Source organism: Vicia villosa, unplaced genomic scaffold (genome assembly GCF_029867415.1).
Source record: "Vicia villosa cultivar HV-30 ecotype Madison, WI unplaced genomic scaffold, Vvil1.0 ctg.001530F_1_1, whole genome shotgun sequence".
NCBI lineage: Eukaryota > Viridiplantae > Streptophyta > Magnoliopsida > Fabales > Fabaceae > Vicia > Vicia villosa.
In genome coordinates, this window is record NW_026705653.1 from 334,228 (window position 1) to 361,710 (window position 27,483).

A 27,483-nucleotide genomic window follows, 5' to 3' on the forward strand; every position below is an offset into this window, starting at 1 on the left:
GAGATTCGACAAGTTCATGGCACGCATAAGTTTCATTAGAAGTCAGTTCGACCACTGCGTTTACTTCAGATTTCGACCTGGTAATTCATTTGTTATTTTGTTGCTTTATGTGGATGATATTCTCATAGCAAGCAACAGTGTCGAAGATGTGATGAGGGTGAAGGCTGAACTCAATAAGGAGTTCGATATGAAGGATCTGGGAGCTGCTTCCAGGATTCTTGGAATTGACATTCGAAGAGATAGAAAGAAGTCGAAGTTATGTCTATCTCAAGAGGCATATCTACGGAAGATTCTTGAAAAGTTTGGTATGTCGAATTCGAAGCCAGTTGTGACTCCAACAAACCCTCAATTCAAGCTGAGTATTGATCAGTGTCCCAGTACTGATGTCGAAAGAGCCTATATGAATAGCATTCCGTATGCTAATATAGTTGGTTCTTTGATGTATGCTATGGTTTGTACTAGACCCGACATAGCATACGCAGTAAGTCTTGTAAGCAGGTACATGGCGAATCCTGGAAAGGCTCACTGGCAAGCATTGAAGTGGATTTTAAGGTACATAAATGGGTCTCTGAATAGAGTCCTAATTTATGGTGTAGCCTTGGGTGAAGATAGTAAAGCAGTAATAGAAGGATATGTCGACTCTGATTATGCAGGTTGTATGGATTCCAGAAAATCTATTTCTGGATATGTTTTCACTATGTTTGGCACAGCAATTAGTTGGAAAGCAACACTTCAGAAGGTTGTTGCTCTATCAACCACTGAAGCGGAGTATATTGCCTTAACTGAAGCTGTGAAAGAAGCATTGTGGCTTGAAGGTTTTGCAAAGGAGCTGAAACTTCAAGGTCGAAGTATCACTGTTAAATGTGATAGTCAGAGTGCAATACACCTGTCGAAGAATTCAGCCTATCATGAGCGAACTAAGCACATTGATGTGAGGCTGCATTTCGTCAGAGGAGTAATCGAGCGTGGAGAAGTCCAAGTGCTGAAGGTTTCGACTGAAGACAATGCTGCTGATATGATCACCAAGACATTGCCGAGTTGCAAGTTTTTCCACTGTATGCAGTTGATAAAGCTGCATGAAGAAAGCTAGTTTGTTCCCTTGACGTTGTAGAGTTAGGTCCAAGGTGGAGATTTGTGAGATATTGGATCGAACTCTAGTATGACCGAAGGGTAGCTTCTTGGTTCGACAGGGTTAAGCATGAAGTCGAAGGTTGTTCACATGCTTGTGTCGAAGATGCTAGGGTTGTTAGCATGTTAAATTAGGTTTTAGTGTTTAAACCCTAATTTGTTAAGTTAGCTTGTTTATTAAGTTGGCTTGTGTAATGGGCCTTGCTGAAAAAGCCCATTAGTTAGTATGTTAGGTTTTATTATAAATAGCATACTAGTCTCTCATCATTGCTAAGCTGCAAATCCTAATTTAGGGTGAGAGAGGTTATTTGTTATTCTTGTAAACTTGTAATCTTGTTTTAAGAGAAAGTAAAAGAATAGCAGTTATAACCAATTCTTGTGTTCTTATTCTCTTCCATAATTCCCTATTATACTTTGTTATTGGTATCGTTTTTCACAACAATATATATATATATATATATATATATATATATATATATATATATATATATATATATATATATATATAAGCGGATATAATTTCAGGTTTTGGGTGCGGGTTTCACACTATCCAAACTCGCACCCGAAATATCGGGTGACACCCGAACTCAAACTCAATCAACTCGAATTTTAACCCATTGACTCGGGTTCGGATTCGGGTGGGCTCCAGTGCAGATCTGCTTGTCATCCCTACATTTAGTTTGTTATCTAGTTTATATTGTAATTAAATTTTTTTCAAATTTATTTATATTTATAATTTATATTATTTCATTATGTATGATAAATATGTTTAAAATTTTACTTTAAAGATTGAACTTATGAAATTATGTAGGTGACTAGGCGTTGAGATTTTCTTTCTAAGATCGAGTGAGGGCCCGTTTGTTTTGATTTTGAAAGAAAATAGTTTTTATAGTGTTATAAAGGGCCTTTTTATTTCAACTTTAAAAAATTGATTTTACAAAAATGTCTTTTAAAATATTACAAGTCTTTTTATATTCAATTTTTCTAAATTGAAAGATTAATTTTGACATCTTATAACATAAACATACATTATTAAAGATTAAAAGATAGTCAAAATCACAAATTTTTCAAAAAGTTTTATCTCAAAAATAATTTTTATGAAAAATTATTTGAAATAACTTTAAAATAAGTGATTTATTTAAATTTTGATATAAAAAAAGAATTTTAATAAAATGATGAAATATCTAAAATAACTATTCAAGTCAAATTTTCAATTAAAAATTTTATAAAAAAATATTTCTAAATATTTTTTTAAAAAAAAAAAATATTTTAAAAAAATATACAAAACAAACAGGACAAAAGTTTGTGTAAAACAATATTTAAAGAACTTTTCATAAATTTTTCAAACGAAAAATTTAATTTTAATAATTATTTTAAAAATATCATTTTAGATATTTTATTGAAAAAATAATGTTTTAAAAATCGGGCCGGTCATCAAATTGGTGAAGGTATTGAGTCACTGGTTTATTGGTCGAACCACTGGGTCACTGGTCGAACCGCATAACTAAACCGGATTAAACCGGATAACTCGGTTGAACAGACCGGTCATTATAACAAAATTATATAGGTATAAAACATGTCGAACATGATGATTCAGTCTGTACAAAATATAACCGGCACTTAAATTTTTTAAAAATATCATATCCTAAATAAATCCACAACTTCATAATTTAAATTCAAATTTTAAACATAAGTATCACACATAATAAAATAGTACAAAATTACAAAGTATATATTTGCAAACAAAATTTAATCGCTAAAAAATTTAATTGAATAAATTATATTAAAGTAACTTTATTATCTACTAAATTTAATTTCAAAGAAGAAAAAATTATTTCAATGTTGGTATCTTCTTCTTCAATATCAAAATCATCTGCAACAAAATTAACCGCATCCGAAAATATTTATTTTTATTTTTATTTTCTTTTTTTGTTTTCTATTTTTTATTTTTTATTTTTTTATTTTATTTTAATTTTAGTTTTTAATTAAAATTATTAAAATGATGTTATTTTAAGTTTTTAAAATAAAAAAATTAAAAATGCATTTAAACCACCGATTCTGAAAAACCTCCGGTTTTTTTAGTTTTACTAGTTTACACCGGCTTTGACCGGTTCACACCGTTTTTATGGCATATCCGATCCAACAATCGGACCTGACCGATTACCTGGGCGGGTTCAATCAGTCCGACCAGCTGGTCCGGTCCGATTTTTAAAACATTAAAAAAAATTGAATATTAAAATTTGAAAAAATCACTTAACTTATTAAAATATAAAATTTTGCTATAGAGGCTCTTCATTTTTAAATCATTGATTTATAAAAGATACTTTAGAAATTATTAATTAATTATCAATTAAACTCTTTATTTTTAAATATTAAAATTAAAAATTACTTTTAACTTTACGTGGGACCACTAAAACACTAAATTCAGTGATTTATAAAAACAACTATTCTAGAAAACTATATTTTGTTAAGGAAATTTAAATACTTCACATTCACACCGTGTGAATCCCGCGTATTCAGTCTTATATATTTTGTTAAAGTTTTTATTAAATATATTGCCATATAGTAATAATATAAAATAAAAAGTTGATATATATAATAGTTATAGAAATTTAAATACTTTACATTGCGTAAATTAAATGTATTTAATTTAGTAAATTTTGTTGAATTATTTATTAAGTATATTATTATATATTTTACTAATAATATAAAGTATATATATTAAAAAAAATTAATATTTCATACCGTGTGAATAATGTGTATTCAATTTAATACATTTTATTAAGTTGTTTAAGTTTATTACTACATAAAACATACGTTTAATGTTTTTTAAATTATAAATTAAAAATTTATTTTAATTTAGATACCGTATATACATGTAGTTTAGAGCCTCTTTGAGGCATACAGTATGGCAACTCATTAGTGCGTACATTTTATTATTGACATCATAATTTCAGTTTAGAGCCCGTATATATTGATGGAAGATTTCATGAACTTATTTACAGATATATCTACGAAAAATTCTGTGTACATGTTAAACAAAAAGAATGCTTTCCGACGAAGCATATACTAAAACACGAAGATATTTTGTCAATTTAATAGTGCATAAGAGTGCATAATAATTAATCTGTAATGATATATAGTATTAAATTTTTTATTTATAATAATACAATAAAGTGCATATAATTAAATTTTTTCTATATAACACGTCAGTCAGCCAGTATATCCTCTCCCTCGATTTTAACACAATCACTATTTCTCAGCAACTTCTACTTTTTCACCGTACTCCCTTTTTCTCAGCAACTTCTACTCATTTTTTAATCTATATATAAACCCAAAACAAGAAAAAATTTAACAACACCATTTTAAAATCCCTAAAATCTTTTTCACTATACAAACCTCAATTTCCCTTTTTCTCTCTTTCACTTTCCCTTTCACTTTTCATCGTCACGTTCCGTACAATGGGTGCTGTCGTCGAGTACTTACCGCCACCGCGCGAGGAGGAGTTGGCCGTACTGTCTCTCAACAAGCTGCCGTTAGGTTTCCGGTTCCGTCCCACCGACGAGGAGCTAGTTGATTACTATCTCAGGCTTAAGATCAACGGAAACGGTGATGAAGTTTGGGTTATCCGGGAGATTGATGTTTGTAAATGGGAGCCTTGGGATTTGCCTGGTAAAATTGATTTCTGTTTGTTGAATTTTAGGTTTCTTGTTTTCAAGATTTGGAGTAGTTCTAATTTTAGTCAACGGCATTTTGATTGTGTGATTACTTGTGTTTGATGTGTAAATTAAGAAGTGTTTTAGTTTAATTTTGTTTTTCTTTTACTCTTTTTGTGTAATTGAGCATGCTGAATGAGTTTTTGTATGGAAAGATTGGGGGAAATTAATTTGAATGTTAAGATGTAGTTGTGATGTTTGTTTTGATGCATGTAGCACTGACACCTCTGAAAAAGACGTGTCTGGATCGGTGTCGGACACCAGACACTTGTGATTTTGTTTAACTTATTTATTTTTTTTCGTATTATTACCGGTGTAGCTGGGACAGTGTCGGGGTCGTGTTCGGATTGTCCGTGCTAGGTTTTGATGGTTTTGTTGGCGATGGAGTTTGTGGGGGGTTTTGTTGTAGATTTAACTTTTGTGAAAATTGGGGGAAATTAATTCTGAATAGTTAGATCACGCGGTTATGTTTATGTTATGGTATTTGATAGGGTGAGGTTTTGTTGTAGATTTAACTTTTGTGAAAATTGGGGGAAATTAATTCTGAATAGTTAGATCACGCGGTTATGTTTATGTTATGGTATTTGATAGGGTGATTTTGATTTTGTTGGTTGAAAATTTTGTGATTTTATTGATGGATGGGTTTATGGATTTTCCTTTATTGTAGATTTATCTGTAGTGAGGAACAAGGATCTGGAGTGGTTCTTCTTCTGTCCGCAGGATCGGAAGTATCCGAATGGGAATAGGTTGAACAGAGCGACGGAGCATGGGTATTGGAAGGCGACGGGTAAGGATAGGATGATTAAGTCTGGACCGGTATTGATTGGAATGAAGAAGACTCTTGTTTTTTATGCCGGTCGTGCTCCCAAGGGGCAGAGGACCCATTGGGTTATGCATGAGTATAGGCCTACCTTGAAGGAGCTTGATGGTACTAACCCTGGACAGGTATACTTTCACCCTAACGAACCTTTATCGTGTTCTAGTTAATGTAGAGCTATCTCAATTTATGAACAATTAAACAATCATATGTTGTTAACTTTTCAACTTGGTTGATTTGACTTATGCCAGAACCCATATGTCCTATGTCGCTTGTTTAAGAAGCAGGATGAGAGTCTCAATAATTCAAACTGTGGTGAAATCGAGCAGACTGCCTCAACTCCTATGACTACGTCAACTCCAATGATCACCTCAACTCCTGCGACCGCCCATTACTCTCCAGAAGAAATACAGTCTGATCCAAATATGGTTCCTGTAACTTCCTCACCGGCCACAGAGGATGATAAGCACCTACCAGATATCCCTGAAAACTCCGGGGAAGCAATATCTAATGTTATAACCCCATCTGATTGCTATAGCGAAGCATGTAATCCTGCTGATGCACAGTATCAAATTGGAGAAGTACCGGCTGCAGAGGTTAGATGGGATAACTGTAATTGAGTTTTAATCTATTATTTTGTTCCTTTTCTTTTATGTTTTATTTGTATGACCCCTCTATTGATTTAAATTCACTGAATTTGTTGATTTCCTAACCATACTTGATGTTAACTACTTCAGGAGGACCCGTTGTGGAACTTTGGCATATTTGATGACCCATTATTGGAGCCATTGGATGATAAATTATTCTCCCCACCCCATGCACATTTTCCACCTGAATTTTACCTTCAAGACAACAATGAATTATTTCAATATGATACAAATAAGACAGATGATTCAGACTTTTTGAACTCGGCTATTAATTGGGACGATCTCTGTGATTCAATCTATCTTGATGATGAGAACAGTGGGCCATGCAGTGTTTCAGATGCGGAAATGGCCAATATGACGGTTAGTAGCAGCAGCTCTGATCCCTTTATTTTTGGTTTTTTGTTTTTTGTCATCAGAATAACATTTGTTACTTTCGAAACACCTAGTGACAGTTCTAATTCTAACCCGTTTCCTGTTAATGTTCTTAAGCTGATTGCCCTCTCTAAATGACACCTGAAAACTCAAACGTTTATGTATATATGTACAAGTATATTAAGCTCGGTTTGCAAATGCCATATATATAATGTTAATCTGATTGTATGCTGCAGCATCTGCAAGCATCACATGCTTATCCCGAGGGGGCTTTTCTGCACAATAGCGATGTAGGATTGTTTCAAAACAATTCCCAGATGACATTTTCAACCGATTTTAGTATGGGCCAAACACCCACTGTGACCAATGATTATCAGCAATCAGGGAATTTGGATGCCGTTGTCCATGGCGACAACACTGGAATCCGAATAAGGAGTCGACAAGGACAAAATGAACAGCCAAACATGAACCCAGTGATGCAAGCACAAGGTAGTGCCCCAAGGAGAATACGATTGGGAGGGTTTGTGAATCATTCCCTTGGTTCCGATGAGACGACACATTCCTTTCGTTCTGAGGAGACGACACATTCCCCTTGTTCTGAAGAGACGACAAAAGGTGAGAGTTGTACATCAGAATATGAGCAATCAAGGAATTTGGATCCTGTTGTCAATGAGGACACTAGTATCAGGATAAGGTCTCGACAAGGAAGAAATGAACAGCCAAACATGATTCCAGTGATGCAAGCACAAGGTAGTGCACCGAGGAGAATACGATTGGGAGGATTTGTGACGCGTTCCCTAGGTTCCGAAGAGACGAGAAAAGATGAGAGTTGTGCACCCGAAAACCATAACTCAGAAACCATCATTGCCAGCGAGTCATCTATTTTGCAGGAGAGGGAAGCATCAGAAAACCTTGCTACTGTTGCGAGTATTTCCGACATTAACTATGTGGATGAACCAGAGAAGACATCTCCGACAGAATCCACCTTGGGGTGGAAAGACTTTTTAATGGGCAAAAGGGCCCATAACACATCAAAGCCATCCTCGAATCGGTCCAAGTGGTTTGCTGTTCTTGCTGTATCTGCAGGTGTACTGATCTCGTCAGTAATGTATATGAATATTTGGGGATATCTTAGATTTGAAACTGCTTAATAGCTGATAATTCCCTTGTGTAGAATTTGCCTCCATTGTTTTTTTGTGCCAGTGAAGGGCATTGTGTAGGGTTGGCTTTTCCTGTATTTGTCTATAAAAACAGTCATATAATATAACAGTGTGCACTTGTCATCGCAGTAGTAGTAGCAAAACTAATGCAATTATTGATGCTCTTGTCCTTTGACTCATTCTACTTGCTATTTTGGATATGAAAATTTGCATTATTTTAATATTCTTTCGTTATTCATGCTTTCAGAACCGACAACAAGGTTCATAGCAACAAGGACACTAAATTCGCGACTAATCGAGTGAAAATTTTTAGGTGGACACAAACATAAAAAATTCTTTGTACACAATCAACCATAAAATTTTAATTAATTAAAAAATAAATTTAATATTTTTTTTCGTAATCACAATCATTTCATAAGTCCAATTAAAAAAGAAATTAAAATTAAAATAAATTAAAAATTTTCAAAAAGACATTTTCAAAATTAATCCGGATATAAAATACACTTCCGGAGGTGTAATTTTGAATTCCACCCATTCCTCCCCCTTTCTACTTTCTCCTACTATTATTACATTTAGGGTGTGTTTGGATTTGCGGTGGACAGAATTGATTCTCCCTTTCTACTTTCTCCTACTATTATTACATTTAGGGTGTGTTTGGATTGGCGGTGGACAGAATTGATTCTGGAATAATTGAGTTTAGTAGAATTGATTTCAACAGAATTGAGTTTAGAATAATTGATTTATGTTTGGATACAATGATATAGAAGTGATTGTCATCAATTAATGTTGTTTGGATAGTTTTAACAAAAGTGATTTTGAATTGGATAATTACCAAAATGGTAATAAATTCTAATACAAATAAAAAAGAAAAGAAGTAATTGATAAAAATTAAAGAGGGTAAAAAAGAAAAATTTGAAAGAGTTGTAATAAATAATATATAATATATGTAGAATTGATTCTACTAACCTCAAAAGCTAGGAATTGTAGCTTCTACTAGAATTGCTTTTGGAGTAGGAGAATTGATTTTGAAAAAGTATTCAAACAAGAAAAAAAATCAATTTTCAAGTTGAAGTGCACTAGAAGTACTTTTGGGGCTTGTAGAAGCCAATTCAAACATGCACTTATTATTTTTATATTCTATCAGAAAATGTAGAGTCATTTTTGAATTGAGGATTTACTGTAGAATAGTTATCTTTGAATTTACTTGTACATGTCCCCTCAAAATCTGGATTAGTTTAGAAAATACTACTTTTTAAAATTAATAATTCTACTAAATTCTGAATTCTGATTCAATAGTTATCTTTGAATTTTCATTGAGTTTACTGGTACATGTCTCCTCAAAATCTGTATTTGAATAATGAAGTTTAGAAAATACATGTGTTTTGTGTCTCAAATTATAAATCACTTTGTTAAAGATATTTGTTTCAAATTATAAGTCATTTTACAATTTTAATACATCATTAATGAGTATTTACCTAATATATTATCATCTATTATTTATTTCTCTTTTTTCTTTTAATTGTTTTAATTTTATATTTCAATATATTAATTATTGAAGGACATTATTGTAAAGTCATACATCATTTCATTTTTTTATAAAATAATATTTCTTAATTATTGTGAAATGATCAAAATGTTTTAGAATTTGAGTCTCAGAGTAATTTTAAAATTAATGTAGTAATTCTTTTAAATAATTACTTTTGCCATACATATGTGATACACCTTCTCTTGCTATTGTTTCTGATTTCGGGAGTATGTTTTTGGAATTATATTTTTGATTTTTTTTATAGAAAATAAATGTGTGATTTATTTATGTATATTTTCGAATTCAATTTTAATTTTTTTTTGAAGTGTTTCATTAAAAAATGTTTTGGTGAGACTTAGTTGCGTTTGAAAAAATATTTTCGGAAATTTAAAAAGTATTTTTAGATTTTTATAGTAGAATGGGATTCTCAATAAAGTCATGTATTTTTCAAGCTTTTCATAAAAATTGGTTGTTTTTTTTCTTTCTTATAAAATAACCTTTTGGACACATTTAAAAAAAAATTGCAGGTTAAAACGTAGTAAATATAAGAACCGCACAGAAAAATCCACTAAACGCAAAAAAAATCCACAACTGATAATTTTTATTTTTTAAAATTATTTTATTTTATTTGTTAAATTAATCAAAATTAATAAAGTCAGGTTAACGAGTGCCCCAGAGACACTGGTTAAGGATTCCAATTATAGAAAATATTCTTTAAATAAACCAATCATTTAAACTTGCAATGCATTGAATACAAGTGTTTTCAAGAAAAACATATACTTCTTACAATAGTCAACTATTTTAATTTTCATTATAATTAATAAAAGTATTTAATAAACAAAATATACCATTTTAAATTTTTAACCAATACCCCTGGGGCACTCGTTAGCATTATCCTAAAAAAAATTATAACTATAGTTTAGCAGGAGCTTATATTTTTTAATTATTAATTTGTCAATTTTTTATTCAAATGTTAAGTAGGTTTTAGCTTGTGATTCTTTTCTATCATTTTTATTCGCATTATTTTAATTAAATATTTTTAAATAATTCATTATTATTATTATTTAAAATAAAATAAACATGTTTTAAATTTAAACATAGAAAAATTAAGCTTTGTATTTATAAAAAAAATCATGAATCTCTTACTCTTAATATTTATTATTTCTAAAAAAATTATTGAAATTATTAAATATTTATTAAAATTTAATTATTTTTAATAAAATAATTAAATATTTATTAAAAATTAATTATTTTTAATAAAATAATTAAATATCAAATTATTGGATAAAATTATTAAATAAAATAAGTTTAAACATATTTACATAAAAAAAGTTATTTAAAAATAGCTAATACATATTTATATATTTTAATATGTATTTACGTTTAATTTATTTTTAGTTTATTAATATTAGTTTTATTCTTTTAGTTTATTAAATATATTTTATTTACTTTTAGTTTATTATATTTTAATATTTATACAATATAATACTAAATATTATATATATTAAATATTTTAATTTATAAAAAAATATATTTTTATTCAATATTTTATTAAATAATAGTATATTAAGATATTATATTATTGGCTGAGAGAATTAGCAAAGTGTTGACCAAAGTAATTAGCAGGAACCAGGCTGCATTCATACGAAGGCATAAGATTCATGATCATGTTTTGGTAGCATATGAACTCATCAGAGGTTATAGTAGGAAAGGTGGGGTGCCTAGATGCATGTTGCTGATGGATATTAAGAAAGCCTATGATTCTGTTGACTGGATGACTCTCAAACAAATTATGGCTGAAATTGGATTCCCTAGAAGATTTATAGGATGGATCATGAAGGCTGTCACAACTGTTACTTATCAGTTCAGTATAAATGGCCATAGAACTAGAAAAATGAAGGTTGTTAAAGGGCTAAGGCAAGGGGATCCAACATCCCCCTTACTTTTTGTGATTGTTATGGAGTATTTGCACAGGAAAATGGATGAATTAAGAACATGCCCTGATTTTAAGTTCCATAGTAAGTGTGAGAAAGTTGAGCTAATTCACTTAAGCTTTGCTGATGACTTGTTATTATTTTCTATGGGAGATGCTAATTTTGTTCAGCAGATGATGAATAAATTCAACAACTTCTCTAAGGCCACAGGGTTGACTATAAATCCAGCAAAGTGTAAAGCATTCTATGGTGGTATGACTAATGATGAGCAGAAAATTATTGAGGATATGACTGGATATAGCAGAGGACAGTTGCCTTTTAGATACCTGGGAATACCTTTGATGAGTAGGAAGCTTAGCAATCAACATTGCCTTGAGCTAAGCGAGAAAATTGGAGGTAGAATGAGACATTGGAGCTCCCATCTACTTAGTTATGCTGGCAGATTACAGCTTACCCAAAGTAATCTATTTGGGATTGCTAATTACTGGATGTAGTGTATACCACTACCTAAATGTGTTATAAAAAAGGTTGAAGCTATGTGTCATACTTTCTTTTGGATATGTAAAGAAGTAAAAACTAGAAAATATCCAATTGCTTGGAGTAGAGTCTGTGCTCCTCAGCAAAAAGGAGGCTTAAACATTATTAAGATGGAAGCTTGGAACAAGGAATGCATGGTGAGTCTTCTTTGGAACCTCTGTAAGAAAGAGGATAGTATGTGGGTGAGGTGGATCCACACTTATTATATCAAAGAGGTAAGTGTCATGGACATCCAAATCAAAGATTCATTCTCCTAGATTTTTAAAGAAATTTTGCAGGTAAGGGAACAAGTGAGAGGGTTGGATCACTGGAAATCTATGGGACAGAGAAAAGAGTGTAAGCTGAAGGTGTTTTACTCGCACTTCCTGGCACAGCCGATTGATGTTGAATGGAAGGGATTGCTCATGGGGAACTATGCAAGACCTCGTGCGAATATTATTCTATGGTTGGCCTGTCATGGCAGACTTGCCGCAAGGATAGGTTAGTAAGATTTGGAATGATTAAGGATGTCAAATGCGAATTCTGTGATGAGAATGAATATATACAACATTTATTTTTTGAATGCAATGGTACTAAAGGTATATGGAGGGAAATTCTGGATTGGTTATGTAACGCCCCGTTTTCGATATTTATTTTTATTACGCAGTTATTTGGTGTATTTGGTGCTTAAACTGTTATTTTAATTATTATTATTATATTAGTTTAGTAATTAACTATAGTGTAGTAAAATGGTTAATTAATTATTTGGGCCAAGTAGGTGATTAGTAATTGGGAGGGTGTGTAGTAAGCCCATTAGCAGAATTAAGGATTAGTAAGAGATTAATAAAATAAAGAAAAATTAGAAGGAATAATTCTTTTGACAAAGTTGGGAAGAACGTAAAAACAGAGAAAGAGGCTAGGGCAAGAGAGAAGGAAGACTTCCACCATTGTTAAAGGGTCAAAGCTCAATTCTAAGGTAAGGGGGAGAATGGGTTCTTTAAATGGTGATTACAACATGAGAGGGTAGTGAGGGTTCCTTCCCCTCTTTAGGTTTTATGATTGATGAGTTTGATTTCTTCCTTGATGTATGAATTGGCTTGCATTTTATGTAATTCTTTTTGACTGATAATGTTGTGTGATTTTTGGACGAAAATTCTGGTTTGAATTGATGAATTATGATATAGATTTGGATGTTGGATGAGTTGTGGTTATGTTCATAAGAGGAACTGAATCTGAATGTATAACTGTCCAATTTGATGAGTAGGAATTGAGTTATTATCTTGTAAAATTGATGTAGCATAACAGGTTAATGAATCTAGATGAAAGGTGTGAGTTAATAGGTGAAAATATGATGTTATGGATCTGAAATCGCAGACTGGAAGTGATGAAAACGAGTGAGAATGAACTGGTGCGAGTGCAGACTTGGAAAGACAGTTTTTCTGTCAGTTTGCGTATGATACGCGTATGGGTTGGGGCCATACGCGTATGAGGGACAAACCCAGGGGGCTGTACGCGTATGATACGCAGCCCTGTCCCAGCATAGTGCAACCTTCTGGTGGAATGCGTATGATACGCGTATGGAGGAGGGGTCATACGCGTATGAGGATGTGATACGCGTATGGGAGAGTTTTAGTGCAAATCTGATTCTGGTGATACACGTATGATACGCGTATGAGCAAGGGGGTATACGCGTATGGCCTAGTTGTACGCGTATGGTTACGTTAGTGGGCAGAATTTCCCGTTTTGCGACGTTTCTTCCGATTCTTGAGTATCAGGAACACCTTTCTGAGTTCTCTTGATTAGTAGAACTTAAGTCGATATAGGAAGATTATAAAATTTATAATTTGGACATAAAATGCTGTGATAAGATTATGTTAACTATTGTGAATATTAACTATAAGAGATGAAATTATAGTTGCGTGTTGTTGAACAAGTTGATAGCCTAATGGCAATGGGCTGAGGGCTGATGCCTTGTGTTGTTGTTTTGTGTTGATTGGATGTCCATATTACATACATATGTCGTTGAGGGCTTATGCCCTGTTGTTGGCCTGAATTGGCGTTGTTGAAGGCTTATGCCTTATTATTGCCTCTAATAAAATGGCAACTGTTGGGAGCTTATGCTCTGTTGGTACCACGTGCATGTAGTGTCTATAGTTGCATTTCATTTCATTTAATTGATTGTAATGTCATGTATTGATGTTGTTGTGTGGTTGACGGTGTGAGAATCCGTTTGTGATTGTGGTTTGTGTTGTGGTGTAGATACTACTCCTTAAACATGTGATATTTCACCGTATATTTATTGAATGTAATTCTCACCCCTTTTCTGTTGTTGTGTCTGTGCTTCTTCGGGAGTACAGATAACCAGGTACCAGAGTAGTGCTTGGAATTTCGAGTGTTACCTAATTGAGTCTTAGGAGTCGCTCTGATACGTAACACGGGAACGTTGGGATGCGCTATGTTTTGTTTTCCTTTCAATTAATTGTCAAATTGTTACGTATCTTGATTTTGACTTTACTGTCGGACCTCCTGTTTAGTGGAGACAAATTATTTGTTGAGGGCTTAGTGCCATGAGTTCTAAAAAACTGTTTTAAATTCCGCTGTGTTATTAAATTTTATTTTGATGAAATTTATTGAATAAAGAGATGTTTTGTGAATTGTTTCAGAAGATGTGACATCCTACTTGTATTACTCTGATTATTTACGTATTTATAATTATATATATTCGTATGGGAAAGTGGGGTGTTACAATTGGTATCAGAGCAGGTCGGTCCGTCCGACCAAGTAGTTGAATCGCTAACAAATCGAGTATTGTTAATCTCGTTATCTAACTGTGTTTCTGTTGCAGTGTTTATTTGAAATGGCTGGAAGGAACGATGCTGCGATTGCTGCTGCTTTGGAGGCTATGGCTCAAGCTCTGGAACATCAACCTAATGCTTGTGAGAATGCTGGGTCTCGCAGTTTGGCTACCTTCCAGAGGGAGAACCCGCCGGTCTTTAAGGGAAAGCATGACCCCGATGGAGCATTAGACTGGTTGAAGGAGATCTAGAGGATCTTCCATGTAATGGATTGTACTCAGGCACAGAAAGTTTGCTATGGGACACATATGCTAGCAGTCGAAGCTGATGACTGGTGGCTAGCACACGTCAGAGACTAGAAGCTGCAGGTGAAGAGATCACTTGGGATGTGTTCCGAAGGGAATTTCTGAGGAAGTACTACCCTGAGAGTGTCCGTGGTAAGAAGGAAATTGAGTTCCACGAACTGAAACAAGGGAACATGTCAGTGACCGATTATGCTGCGAAGTTCACTGAATTGGCCAAAATTTACCCATACTATGATGGAGAAGGTGCAGAGTTTTCAAAGTGCGTTAAGTTTGAAAATGGGTTACGCTCTGAGATCAAGAAGGCTATAGGGTATCAGCAGATTCGCATTTTTCTTAACTTGGTAGACAGCTGTAGAATTTTTGAGGAAGATAATGCTGCTCACTATAAGATTGTCAGTGATAGAAGAGGCAGGCAGAATCAGCAACGTGGCAAGCCTTATGACGCTCCAGCTGGCAAGGGCAAACAGAGAGCTGCCCCGGGCCATAGAGCAAGTGGGGGAGGTGCTCCTGCTCCGATTGTGTGTTTTAAGTGTGGAAAGGCTGGTCACAAGAGTACTTACTGCACTGATGAAGTTAAGAAGTGTTTCCGTTGCGGCAAGACTGGTCATATGATGTCTGAATGTAGACATAAAGAAGTGGTTTGTTTTAATTGCAGCGAAGAAGGGCACATTGGAAGTCAATGTCAGAAACCAAAGAAAGCACAAGCTGGTGGTAAGGTGTTAGCGTTGGCTGGTACTCATACAAGCACCAAAGACAGACTCATTAGAGGTACTTGTTTCATCAATAGTGTGCCTTTAATTACTATTATCGATATTGGTGCTACTCATTGTTTTATTGCTGCTGAATGTGTTGAAAGATTGGGTCCTGTGCTATCTTTGATGAATGGCGAGATGATAGTTGAGGTTCCAGCTAAAGGGTCTGTGACTACATCTCTTGTTTGTTTAAAGTGTCCGTTGTCGATCTTCGACAGGGACTTTGCTGTTGATTTAGTGTGTCTACCATTAGCTGGGCTAGACGTAATTTTGGGAATGAACTGGTTAGAATATAACTATGCTCACATAAATTGTTATAACAAGACAGTGAGATTTTCAACTGCCGAAGAGGAAGAAGCTGGTTTAGTGTCGTCTAAGCAGGTACGATAGTTGTTGAAAGAAGAAGTAGAGATGTTCTCGTTAATGGCAACATTGTCAATCAAAAATTAGAATATCATTGATGAGTTACCGGTAGTACGTGAATTTCCTGAGGTTTTTCCTGATGAAATTCCTGACGTGCCTCCCGAAAGAGGAATTGAGTTTACGATTGATCTTGTACCGGGTACCAGACCTGTCTCTATGGCACCGTACATGATGTCTGCATCTGAATTGACGGAACTGAAGAAGCAATTAGAAGACTTACTTGAGAAGAAGTTTGTCAGACCAAGTGTATCACCGTGGGGAGCTCCAGTGCTGTTAGTAAAGAAAAAGGATGGAAGCATGAGACTTTGTGTAGATTATAGACAGCTGAATAAAGTAACCATTAAGAATAAATACCCGCTACCGAGAATAGATGATTTGATGGACCAATTGGTGGGTGCGGGTGTTTTTAGCAAGATTGATCTGAGGTCGGGTTACCATCAGACTAAAGTTAGAGATGAAGATGTTCAGAAGACAACGTTCAGAACAAGATATGGACATTATGAATATTCGGTGATGCCCTTTGGTGTTACGAACGCGCCAGGAGTATTCATGGAGTATATGAACCATATCTTCCATGAGTATTTAGATCAGTTTGTCGTGGTGTTCATAGACGACATCTTAATATATTCTAAATCAGAGCAAGAGCATTCCGATCATTTGAGGACGGTATTGCAAGTGTTGAAAGAAAGGAAGTTGTATGTGAAGTTGTCCAAGTGTGAATTTTGGTTGCGAGAAGTCAGTTTTTTGGGACATGTCATATCTGGTAGTGGCATTGCTGTAGATCCATCCAAGGTAGATGCTGTATTACAATGGGATACTCCAAAGTCAGCTACTGAGATCAGAAGTTTCTTGGGTTTAGCCGGTTACTACAGGCGATTTATTGAAGGGTTTTCTAAGTTGGCACTTCCGTTAACTAAGTTGACATGTAAGGGTAAAGTGTTCATATGGGATGCACAATGTGAAGAAATTTTTGTAGAATTGAAGAAGAGATTGACAACAGCTCCGGTTTTGATACTACCAAACCCAGGAGAACCTTTTGTGGTTTATTGCGATGCTTCTCTGATGGGCTTAGGTGGTGTACTTATGCAGAACGGTAAGGTGATTGCTTATGCGTCGAGGCAACTGAGAATTCATGAAAAGAACTACCCTACACATGATTTGGAACTCGCTGCTGTTGTTTTCGTACTAAAGATTTGGAGGCATCACCTCTATGGTTCTAGATTTGAAGTCTATAGTGACCATAAGAGTTTGAAGTACCTGTTTGACCAGAAGGAGATGAACATGAGACAACGGAGATGGTTAGAATTGCTGAAGGATTATGATTTCGGGTTGAACTATCATCCCGGTAAGGCAAATGTCGTGGCTGATGCTTTAAGCCGAAAGACCTTGCACATGTCAGCTATGATGGTTAAAGAGTTAGAATTGATCGAGCAGTTCCGAGATATGAGCTTAATTTGTGAAGTGACACCGCAGAGTGTTAAGTTGGGAATGCTTAAAATTGATAACGACTTCCTGAACAGTATCAAAGAGGCTCAGAAATTGGATGTGAAACTAGTAGACATTATCGTTGGTTGTGGCAAATCCGAAAGGAGTGATTTTAAGGTGGACGCGCAAGGAGTGTTGAGATTACAGGATCGAATCTGTATCCCTGATGACGATAACATGAAGAGGATGATTTTAGAAGAGGGTCATCAGAGTAACTTGAGTATTCATCCTGGGGCTACTAAAATGTATCAAGACTTGAAAAAGATATTTTGGTGGCCAAGAATGAAAGAAGACGTGGCACGGTTTGTGTATGCTTGTTTAACTTGTCAAAAATCGAAGATTGAACACCAGAAGACTGCGGGGTTGATGCAACCGTTAGAGATTCCAGAATGGAAGTGGGATAGCATTTCGATGGATTTCGTAACGGGATTGCCTAATACCGCGAGTGGACACGATTCGATTTGGGTGATTGTTGATAGGCTTACAAAATCAGCTCATTTCATACCTATTAACATCACGTATCCAGTAGCAAAGTTAGCCGAGATCTACGTCAGGGTGATTGTGAAGTTGCATGGTATTCCGTTGTGCATTGTGTCGGATAGATATCCGAGATTCACTTCTGATTTTTGGAAGAGCTTGCAAGAAAGTTTAGGTTCTAAGTTGAGGTTGAGCTCGGTGTATCATCCTCAGACGGATGGTCAAACTGAAAGAACTATTCAGTCTCTAGAGGACTTGTTGAGAGCATGTGTTCTCGAACAAGAAGGTTCGTGGAGCACTCATCTTCCGTTGATCGAGTTTACTTATAATAACAGTCATCATTCTAGTATCGGAATGGCACCTTTTGAAGCGTTGTACGGCCGGAGGTGTAGAACTTCGCTATGTTGGCACGAATCTGGCGAAGGCGTAGTACTTGGACCGGAAATTGTACGAGAAACTACTGATAAGGTAAAGTTAATCCGGGAAAAGATGAGGGTTTCACAGAGTAGACAGAAAAGCTATCATGATAAGTGAAGGAAGGAGTTAGAATTTGAATCGGGTGACCATGTGTTTCTAAGAGTCACGCCTGTGACTGGTGTTGGTCGTGCCCTGAAGTCTAAGAAGTTGACTCCACGATTTATTGGTCCTTATCAAATTACGGAGAGTTGGGACCGTTGCTTATAGGGTGGCATTACCGCCTAACCTGTCAAATTTGCACGATGTATTTCATGTGTCACAACTTCGGAAGTATGTTCCAGACCCATCTCACATAATTCATATGGATGATGTGCAAGTGAGAGAGAATCTTACGGTAGAGACGATGCCGATTCAGATCATAGATCGTGAGGTAAAGTCCCTGAGGGGTAAAGATATTCCGTTGGTGAAAGTAGTCTGGACGGAAACTAGCGGAGAAAGCATGACGTGGGAAATGGAGAGCAAGATGAGGGAACCCTATCCCGAGTTGTTTGAGCGAGGTAAGATTTTCGAGGACGAAAATATCATAAGTGGGGGAGAGTTGTAACGCCCCGTTTTCAATATTTATTTTTATTACGCAGTTATTTGGTGTATTTGGTGCTTAAACTGTTATTTTAATTATTATTATATTAGTTTAGTAATTAACTATAGTGTAGTAAAATGGTTAATTAATTATTTGGGCCAAGTAGGTGATTAGTAATTGGGAGGGTGTGTAGTAAGCCCATTAGCAGAATTAAGGATTAGTAAGAGATTAATAAAATAAAGAAAAATTAGAAGGAATAATTCTTTTGGCAAAGTTGGGAAGAACGTAGAAACAGAGAAAGAGGCTAGAGCAAGAGAGAAGGAAGACTTCCACTATTGTTAAAGGGTCAAAGCTCAATTCTAAGGTAAGGGGAGAGAATGAGTTCTTTAAATGGTGATTACAACATGAGAGGGTAGTGAGGGTTCCTTCCCCTCTTTAGGTTTTATGATTGATGAGTTTGATTTCTTCCTTGATGTATGAATTGGCTTGCATTGTATGTAATTCTTCTTGACTGATAATGTTGTGTGATTTTTGGACGAAAATTCTGGTTTGAATTGATGAATTATTATATAGATTTGGATGTTGGATGAGTTGCGGTTATGTTCATAAGAGGAACTGAATCTGAATGTATAATTGTCCAATTTGATGAGTAGGAATTGAGTTATTACTCCCTCCGTCTCATAATAAGTGTCTCATTTGCATTTTTTTCTTGTCTTAAATTAATTGTCCATTTACAATTTCAATGCATCAATCATTATTATTTTTCCACTATTATACCCCTATTTATTAACTTTCACGTTATTCAACTACTATTAATAGGGGTATTCTAGTAAATGACATTAACTTTTTTACTAAAACCAACATATCCAATCATTTTCTTAAAAACCGCGCATTGCTTAAATAAGACATTTATTATGAGACGGAGGGAGTATCATGTAAAATTGATGTAGCATAACAGGTTAATGAATCTAGATGAAAGGTGTGAGTTAATAGGTGAAAATATGATGTTTTGGATCTGAAACCGCAGACTGGAAGTGATGAAAACGAGTGAGAACGAACTGGTGCGAGTGCAGACTTGGAAAGACAGTTTTTCTGTCAGTTTGCGTATGATACGCGTATGGGTTGGGGCCATACGCGTATGAGGGACAAACCCAGGGGGTTGTACGCGTATGTTACGCGGCCCTGTCCCAGCATAGTGCAACCTTCTGGTGGAATGCGTATGATACGCGTATGGAAGACGGGTCATACGCGTATGAGGATGTGATACGCGTATGGGAGAGTTTTAGTGCAAATCTGATTTTGGTGATATGCGTATGATACGCGTATGAGCAAGGGGGTATACGCGTATGGCCTAGCTGTACGCGTATGGTTACGTTAGTGCGCAGAATTTCCCGTTTTGCGACGTTTCTTCCGATTCTTGAGTATCAGGAACACCTTTCTGAGTTCTCTTGATTAGTAGAACTTAAGTCGATATAGGAAGATTATAAAATTTATAATTTGTACATAAAATGCTGTGATAAGATTATGTTGACTATTGTGAATATTAACTATAAGAGATGAAATTATAGTTGCGTGTTGTTGAACAAGTTGATAGCCTAATGGCAATGGGTTGAGGGCTGATGCCTTGTGTTGTTGTTTTGTGTTGATTGGATGTCCATATTGCATACATATGTCGTTGAGGGCTTATGCCCTATTGTTGGCCTGAATTGGCGTTGTTGAAGGCTTATGCCTTGTTATTGCCTCTAATAAAATGGCAACTGTTGGGAGCTTATGCTCTGTTGGTACCACATGCATGTAGTGTCGATAGTTGCATTTCATTTCATTTAATTGATTGTAATGTCATGTATTGATGTTGTTGTGTGGTTGACGGTGTGAGAATCCGTTTGTGATTGTGGTTTGTGTTGTGGTGTAGATACTACTCCTTAAACATGTGATATTTCACCGTATATTTATTGAATGTAATTCTCACCCCTTTTATGTTGTTGTGTCTGTGCTTCTTCGGGAGTACAGATAACCAGGTACCAGAGTAGTGTTTGGAATTTCGAGTGTTACCTGATCGAGTCTTAGGAGTCGCTCTGATACGTAACACGGGAACGTTGGGATGCGCTATATTTTGTTTTCCTTTCAATTAATTGTCAAATTGTTACGTATCTTGATTTTGACTTTACTGTCGGACCTCCTGTTTAGTGGAGACGAATTATTTGTTGAGGGCTTAGTGCCATGAGTTCTAAAAAACTGTTTTAAATTCCGCTGTGTTATTAAATTTTTTTTGATGAAATTTATTGAATAAAGAGATGTTTTGTGAATTGTTTCAGAAGATGTGACATCCTACTTGTATTACTCTGATTATTTACGTATTTATAATTATATTCGTGTGGGAAAGTGGGGTGTTACAGGTTACACATTGAGCACCATGATTATGGTTGGACACAGATAAAGGAATAGGCTACCAAATTATGTAAAAGCAAAAGTTGGAGGAGGAAATTTTTTCAGGTGGCCTTGGCTAAAACAGTTTATACTGTTTGGTATAGTAGAAATTGCAAAGTGCACGTAAAACATAATGTGGATAGTAATATAGTGAGTCAAATTATAGAGAATATAGTGAATAGAGTGTGGGCTATTTCCAAACTTAGAGAAAAACTAGCTTTCTTATTAATGTAAGCTGAGGGGGTTTATTCCCATATGCTGGACCCTCAGGGTCGTTTGTATTAACGGTTTTTTTGTTATATATAATATTTTATTTCCAAAAAAAAAGATATTATATTATTTAATAAACTGAAATAATATATTAAAATATTATATTATTTAATAACTTAAATAATATATTAAAATATTATATTTATGTTCAATATCAAAATATAATTTTTGATGTTTTAAAATATATATTAATATGAATTAATAGTATATTAAAATATTATATTATTTAAAATAATTTTAGTAATATATTTCAGTTTAAATAATAAATTAATATTAAAAAATATAAGGAATATATGAAATATGGTTGAATAATTCTTATTTTAATTCAATTTGGGAAATAAATAGTAGTTTTGTAAAAGATTCGTTTTGATAAGTTATTAAAAAAGAAAAACAAATGGGCTAGTGGTAAGGACTTCTACTTCCAACCAAATAGTCATGGGTACAACTATCATTATTCACTAAATTTTAAAAATTTTAAACCTTAAGAAAATAAAATAAAAAAACCACAAAAGAAGAAAAAAAAAAGTCCACGTGTCATTTCCACGTAATCTTAAAATAAATAAATAAAACTACTCCCTTCATCTCATAAAAAGTGTCTCATTTACATTTTTTCTTTGTCAAAAAATAGTTGTCTCTTTAAAATATCAATGCAACATTTAATATCATTTTTCCACTACTATACCCTATTTATTAACTTTCATTTCATTCAAAGCAATTAATAAATGTATTCTAGTAAATAATATTAGTTTTGTCAATAAAACCAAGAGATCTGATCATTTTTTTAAGAACCATGAATTGTTCAAATAGGACATTTTTTATAAGATGGATGGAGTAACACAGTAGTGTCACATCAATTTTGTGGGTCAAATCCAACGAGAGACAAAACAGGAGAATCTATAAATTACAGGGATGAAATCTGTTTTATTTTTTTTACATGATTGTTTTTGGGATTCGCCTTACTCCCTCTGTCCCAAAATAAGTGTCACATTTACTTTTTAGGTTCATTGAATATTTAATGTATCTAGTCTGTATACAGACTAGATACATTAAATATTCAATGAACCTAAAAAGTAAATGTGGCACTTATTTTGGGACGGAGGAAGTATTAGGGGTGGGAATAGGCCAGGCCGGCCTACAGGGGCCTATGGCCTAGCCTACTTAAGGCCAGGCCAGGCCAGGTCTATTTGATAAAAAGACCAGACTTGGGCTTTTTTAAAAGCCTATTTAATAAAATAGGTCAGGCCTAGGCTATTAAAAAAGCCTATAAAGCCTTGTAGGTCGGCCTATATTTTCATATATGTTAAAATTAGTCTAAATAGTTTGGCCTATATATGCATATATATTAGAAAAAGTGTTAAATAGATTTGTTTTAATATATATATATATATATATATATATATATATATATATATATATATATATATATATATATATATATATATATATATATATATATATATATATATATATATATAGGGGACGACTCAAGTGAGAACACTTGGTTATTATGAGAAATGAGAACAATGAATCACGACCATTAAGTTTGATTTTAATGGACTGGATTGGTTTCTCTTTCTATGATCCTTAATATTTATTTTAAATTAACATAGAAAGAGAAATCAATCCAGTCCATTAAAATCAAATTTAATGGTCGTGATTCATTGTTCTCATTTCTCATAATAACCAAGTGTTCTCACTTGAGTCGTCCCCTATATATATATATATATATATATATATATATATATATATATATATATATATATATATATATATATATATATATATATATATATATATATATATATATATATATATATATATATTAGAAAAAATGATAAGTAGGTCGATCTAAATGTTCATATATATGCGACCTATTAGGCTTCTTAAGTAATATGAATTAATTGAAAATATTAATAAGAAAGAGGCTTTTAAATAGGCTTTCAGGCCAGGCCAGGCCAGGCTTTTAAAAAGGCCAGGCCAGACTGAAAAAACAAGCCTATAGTAGGCCATAGGCCAGGCTCAGGCCTTGTAAGTTTATCGTAGGCCAGGCCCAGGCCTTACAAAGCCTAGCCTAGCCTATTCCCACCCCTAGAAGTATATGGCAGAGGGCAAAATAATGTTTAATCCTTTATTAAATAGTTTGATTAACTTATCAACTATTAATCATTGACTATAAATTATCAGTCATCATTAAATAGTTTGATTAACTTATCAACTATTAATCATTGACTATAAATTATCAGTCATCAACTATAAACTATAAAGTAAGTATCATTCGATATAAATTACAATTTAACTTATCAACTATTAGCTATTTTTATCAAACAAAGTTTTACAAAAAGTATATTTTAAAATAATTTTCCCAAAGATAGTAAAAAATATCTTCAAACTTATCTTTATAAATCAAAAGAATAATTTAACGATCTCATTAATAAAGTTTTTTATTTACCTTTAATAAAGATTTTAACATTTTTTTTTTTGACAAAATCACATAACTTTTTTAAAAAATATATCTCAAAATTAATTTTTATAAAAAATTATTAAAAATAGATTTATATTAAGGAAAATTTTTTAAGTTTTGATAACTAAAAAAATTATAACAAAAGAATAAAATACCTAAAATTTATGAAAACATATTTTTATAATTTTAAACAAAAACGTATATGAATATTATAAAATTATTTATTTTAAAAAATATAGAAAAAATAGGTCTTGCGTTTACATAGGTCTTGCGTTTACATATATATCACAAATTAATATGAACTTTAATAGTTATATTTTAACATTTAGAATTTTTATTATAAAGCTAAAATGTAATTTTAGAATAAATCATCGTCAGGGATCAGCCTCAGAATCTTCATCCAAACCTCGACAAAGAGAGGTACCTCCGATATATGCTCGTCCTAAGACATGTCTTCCTCTAGACATGCATTGAAGTCCATGATGTTGATGTCTAGATGGCGGTGTCTGAAAGAGTAGGTCTCTTCTACATTCTCCCTCTACTGAATGACAACAACGTCTAGCTTCTTATGCAAGGATCTCTGAATGTGATAGGATCATGATAGGTCTGCATCGATAGTTATAGGTTCATCATGAAGGTTGTGATACGTCATCTTCACATGTGCGCTAGAAACAATGACATCAATGGTTGTTGTAAAAGGTCTTCCCAAGATGTAATTGTAAACCTTTTTATAAGGGATCATCGGGAATTGAACATTCATCGTATTGACATCTCTTACTGATCTTAAGGTTACCATGAGATCTATTAAACCCCAAGGGCGAGTAATTGAACGGTTGAATACTTGCAAATTAGTGGCCATGTATGGGTAATTGATAACACGATTTTATATCGTATATTTAGCCTAAAATCCATGAATATTTATAGCATTTTCCGTTTACTATGTTAATTTATTATGATATTACGCGAGTTTTTGCTTTGTTTCAGGTTTTACACTCTTATTATGCCGAATTGTGAAAAAGAGAAGAAATGAAGCCAAAACGACCCTTATCTATGCCTAAAAGACGTAAATTGGGTGCTGAAGCGAAAGAGGGGTGCAATTAGGACCCAAAAGGCCCAAAGGAGACGAACCAGCCCACTGAAGATCAAATGTGCATGGCCCAAACCACACAAGCAAGTGGAGACGCACGTCTCCACGTCTCATTGGCCACGTCAGCAAAAGGGAGACGCACGTCTCCAGTCCCCTAAATTCTCTCCACTTGAGACGCACGTCTCAAGCATTCAACGAAGCTTCCCCAATAATCGGAGACGCACGTCTCCGAGTCCAAGTCTGCTGGAGCTCCTCTTTTCACGCAATCCAACTGCAAAGCCTCACCTATAAATAGAGGCAGATACTTCACTTCAATCTGTCCGATTTCCTGCCAACGAAGTGCTGCCGAAATTGTACCGCGAACTGTTTTTCCTTATTCTGCTTTCATTTAACCGTTTATTTTCTCACAACGATTTCTACACTGGAAATTGTTGTGAACTTTTCATAGATCTAGCCTTACGTTAGATTTATCGCTTTATTTCCTTGTTTTTATTTTCTGCCATTTAAATTCCGAAGAACGATCCAGCCAACCTGTGGTGGAAGTTCGAGTACTTCAAGATTCAATTCAATTCAGATTTATTTTAATTCAGGTTTTTATTTACCGCCTTATTTATATTATTTATTTGCATGATATATTATATGCCATTTAATATGCTTATTATTATGAACCGAACCGATATATGTATGTTTAATCGTATTAATATGTCTGGCTAAAATACTAAAGGTGTCGGTATGTAAAGTAAGTTAACCGTAGGGATCCGAAATAAATTGGCTTAAATTATGTTTTATTAATTATCACTTATTTTTGGTTCGTATGTCTAATTTAATTAGTAAGTCTTAAAACCAATAGAGCGAAAGTTTGAGGGCTTAGGACGGTCAAAGGTTAAAACCAATAGAGCGAAAGTTTGAGGACTTTAACTGGATAGTAGACATAGGACATTAGTTTTAAGGACAGCGAAAGCGTATTAAAACTAATTGGAACTTATTTATTTTCAAAAATTGTTTTTACACTCGAGCGGGATGGCGAAAGCGTACGTTAGGGTTATTAGCTTGCTCCGAGTCAACAGAGCGAAAGTTTGAGATTAGGAGATTTAAATAGATAACAACCTCGTAAAATAGGCATTTTATTAATTACATTGTTTCCAAAAAGCTCTTCTAAAATCTAATGGGATGGCGAAAGCGTACATTAGGATTAGGATAGTAGTCTGAATCAATAGAGCGAAAGTTTGAGACGAGGATTTTTAATCAATTGGAATTAGTAAAGATTTTTAATTTAATTATGCAAAAGCCAATGAACCTTCGGATTACCTTTAGTTAAACGAAATACATACTGATACCTGTCTTTTATTATTATTCTTTATCTTCTCACAATCACTTTCCCTTAGGAACAATCGAAATTTTAGTACTCCTAGCTTTACATAGTAACCTTAGATAACGGTAGATCGATTCATAGTCCCTGTGGATTCGATATCTTTTAAAACTACACGACACGACTGTGCACTTGCAGTTATCAGATTTATAGACACGTAAAGTCGCGATTAAGTTTTTGGCGCCGTTGCCGGGGACTATTTAAGTCGATATCGTAACTCACTGTTACACCGTAGAGACTAGGATAATTCTTCCCTTTCTTTTTGAACGATTGTATGCCAAATACTCGTTCAGAAGGAGGAGACTTAATACAACGAATTAACGAGATCGAACGTTTCATTAACGTTAAACGTCGAGCTCGCAACCTTCCCGAAGTAGCAGAAATTCCGATTAATCAGGAATTGATTTTTACTGATCAAATCAATCAAATCACCCCGAAGTTAGAGATGGCTGCTATTCGTCCTCTTAGAGACTATGCCGCTCCTTCGCGCGCTGAACCGCATTCAAGTATCGCACCACCTGCGATTGAAGCGAACAATTTCGAACTGAAACCTTCACTGGTCCAAGCTGTTCAACAAAATCAATTCTCTGGAAGCCCTGCAGATGACCCCAATCTCCATTTATCCGTGTTCGTGCAATACGCCGACACTATCAAAGCCAACAACGTTAGTTCCGAAGCTATTCGATTACGCCTTTTCCCTTTCTCCTTGAGAGATAGAGCGAGAGCGTGGCTTCAATCCCTGCCTTCCAATTCCATAACTACGTGGGACGAATTGAAAAGAGTATTCTTAGCGAGATACTTTCCGCCTAGCAAAACTGCT

The 27,483-nt window shown here is 34.1% G+C and overlaps 1 protein-coding gene across 1 annotated transcript; it reads left to right on the plus strand.

Moving 5' to 3' along the window:
* Positions 1–4,415: 4,415 nt before the first annotated feature.
* Positions 4,416–8,155, plus strand: LOC131635645 (NAC domain-containing protein 62-like). Its single transcript, XM_058906282.1, has 5 exons — positions 4,416–4,800; positions 5,512–5,789; positions 5,913–6,257; positions 6,399–6,668; positions 6,917–8,155. Exons 1-5 carry the CDS (start codon positions 4,590–4,592, stop codon positions 7,829–7,831), a joined length of 2,019 nt encoding a protein of 672 aa, XP_058762265.1. The 5' UTR covers positions 4,416–4,589; the 3' UTR covers positions 7,832–8,155.
* The last annotated feature ends 19,328 nt before the right edge of the window (positions 8,156–27,483 follow it).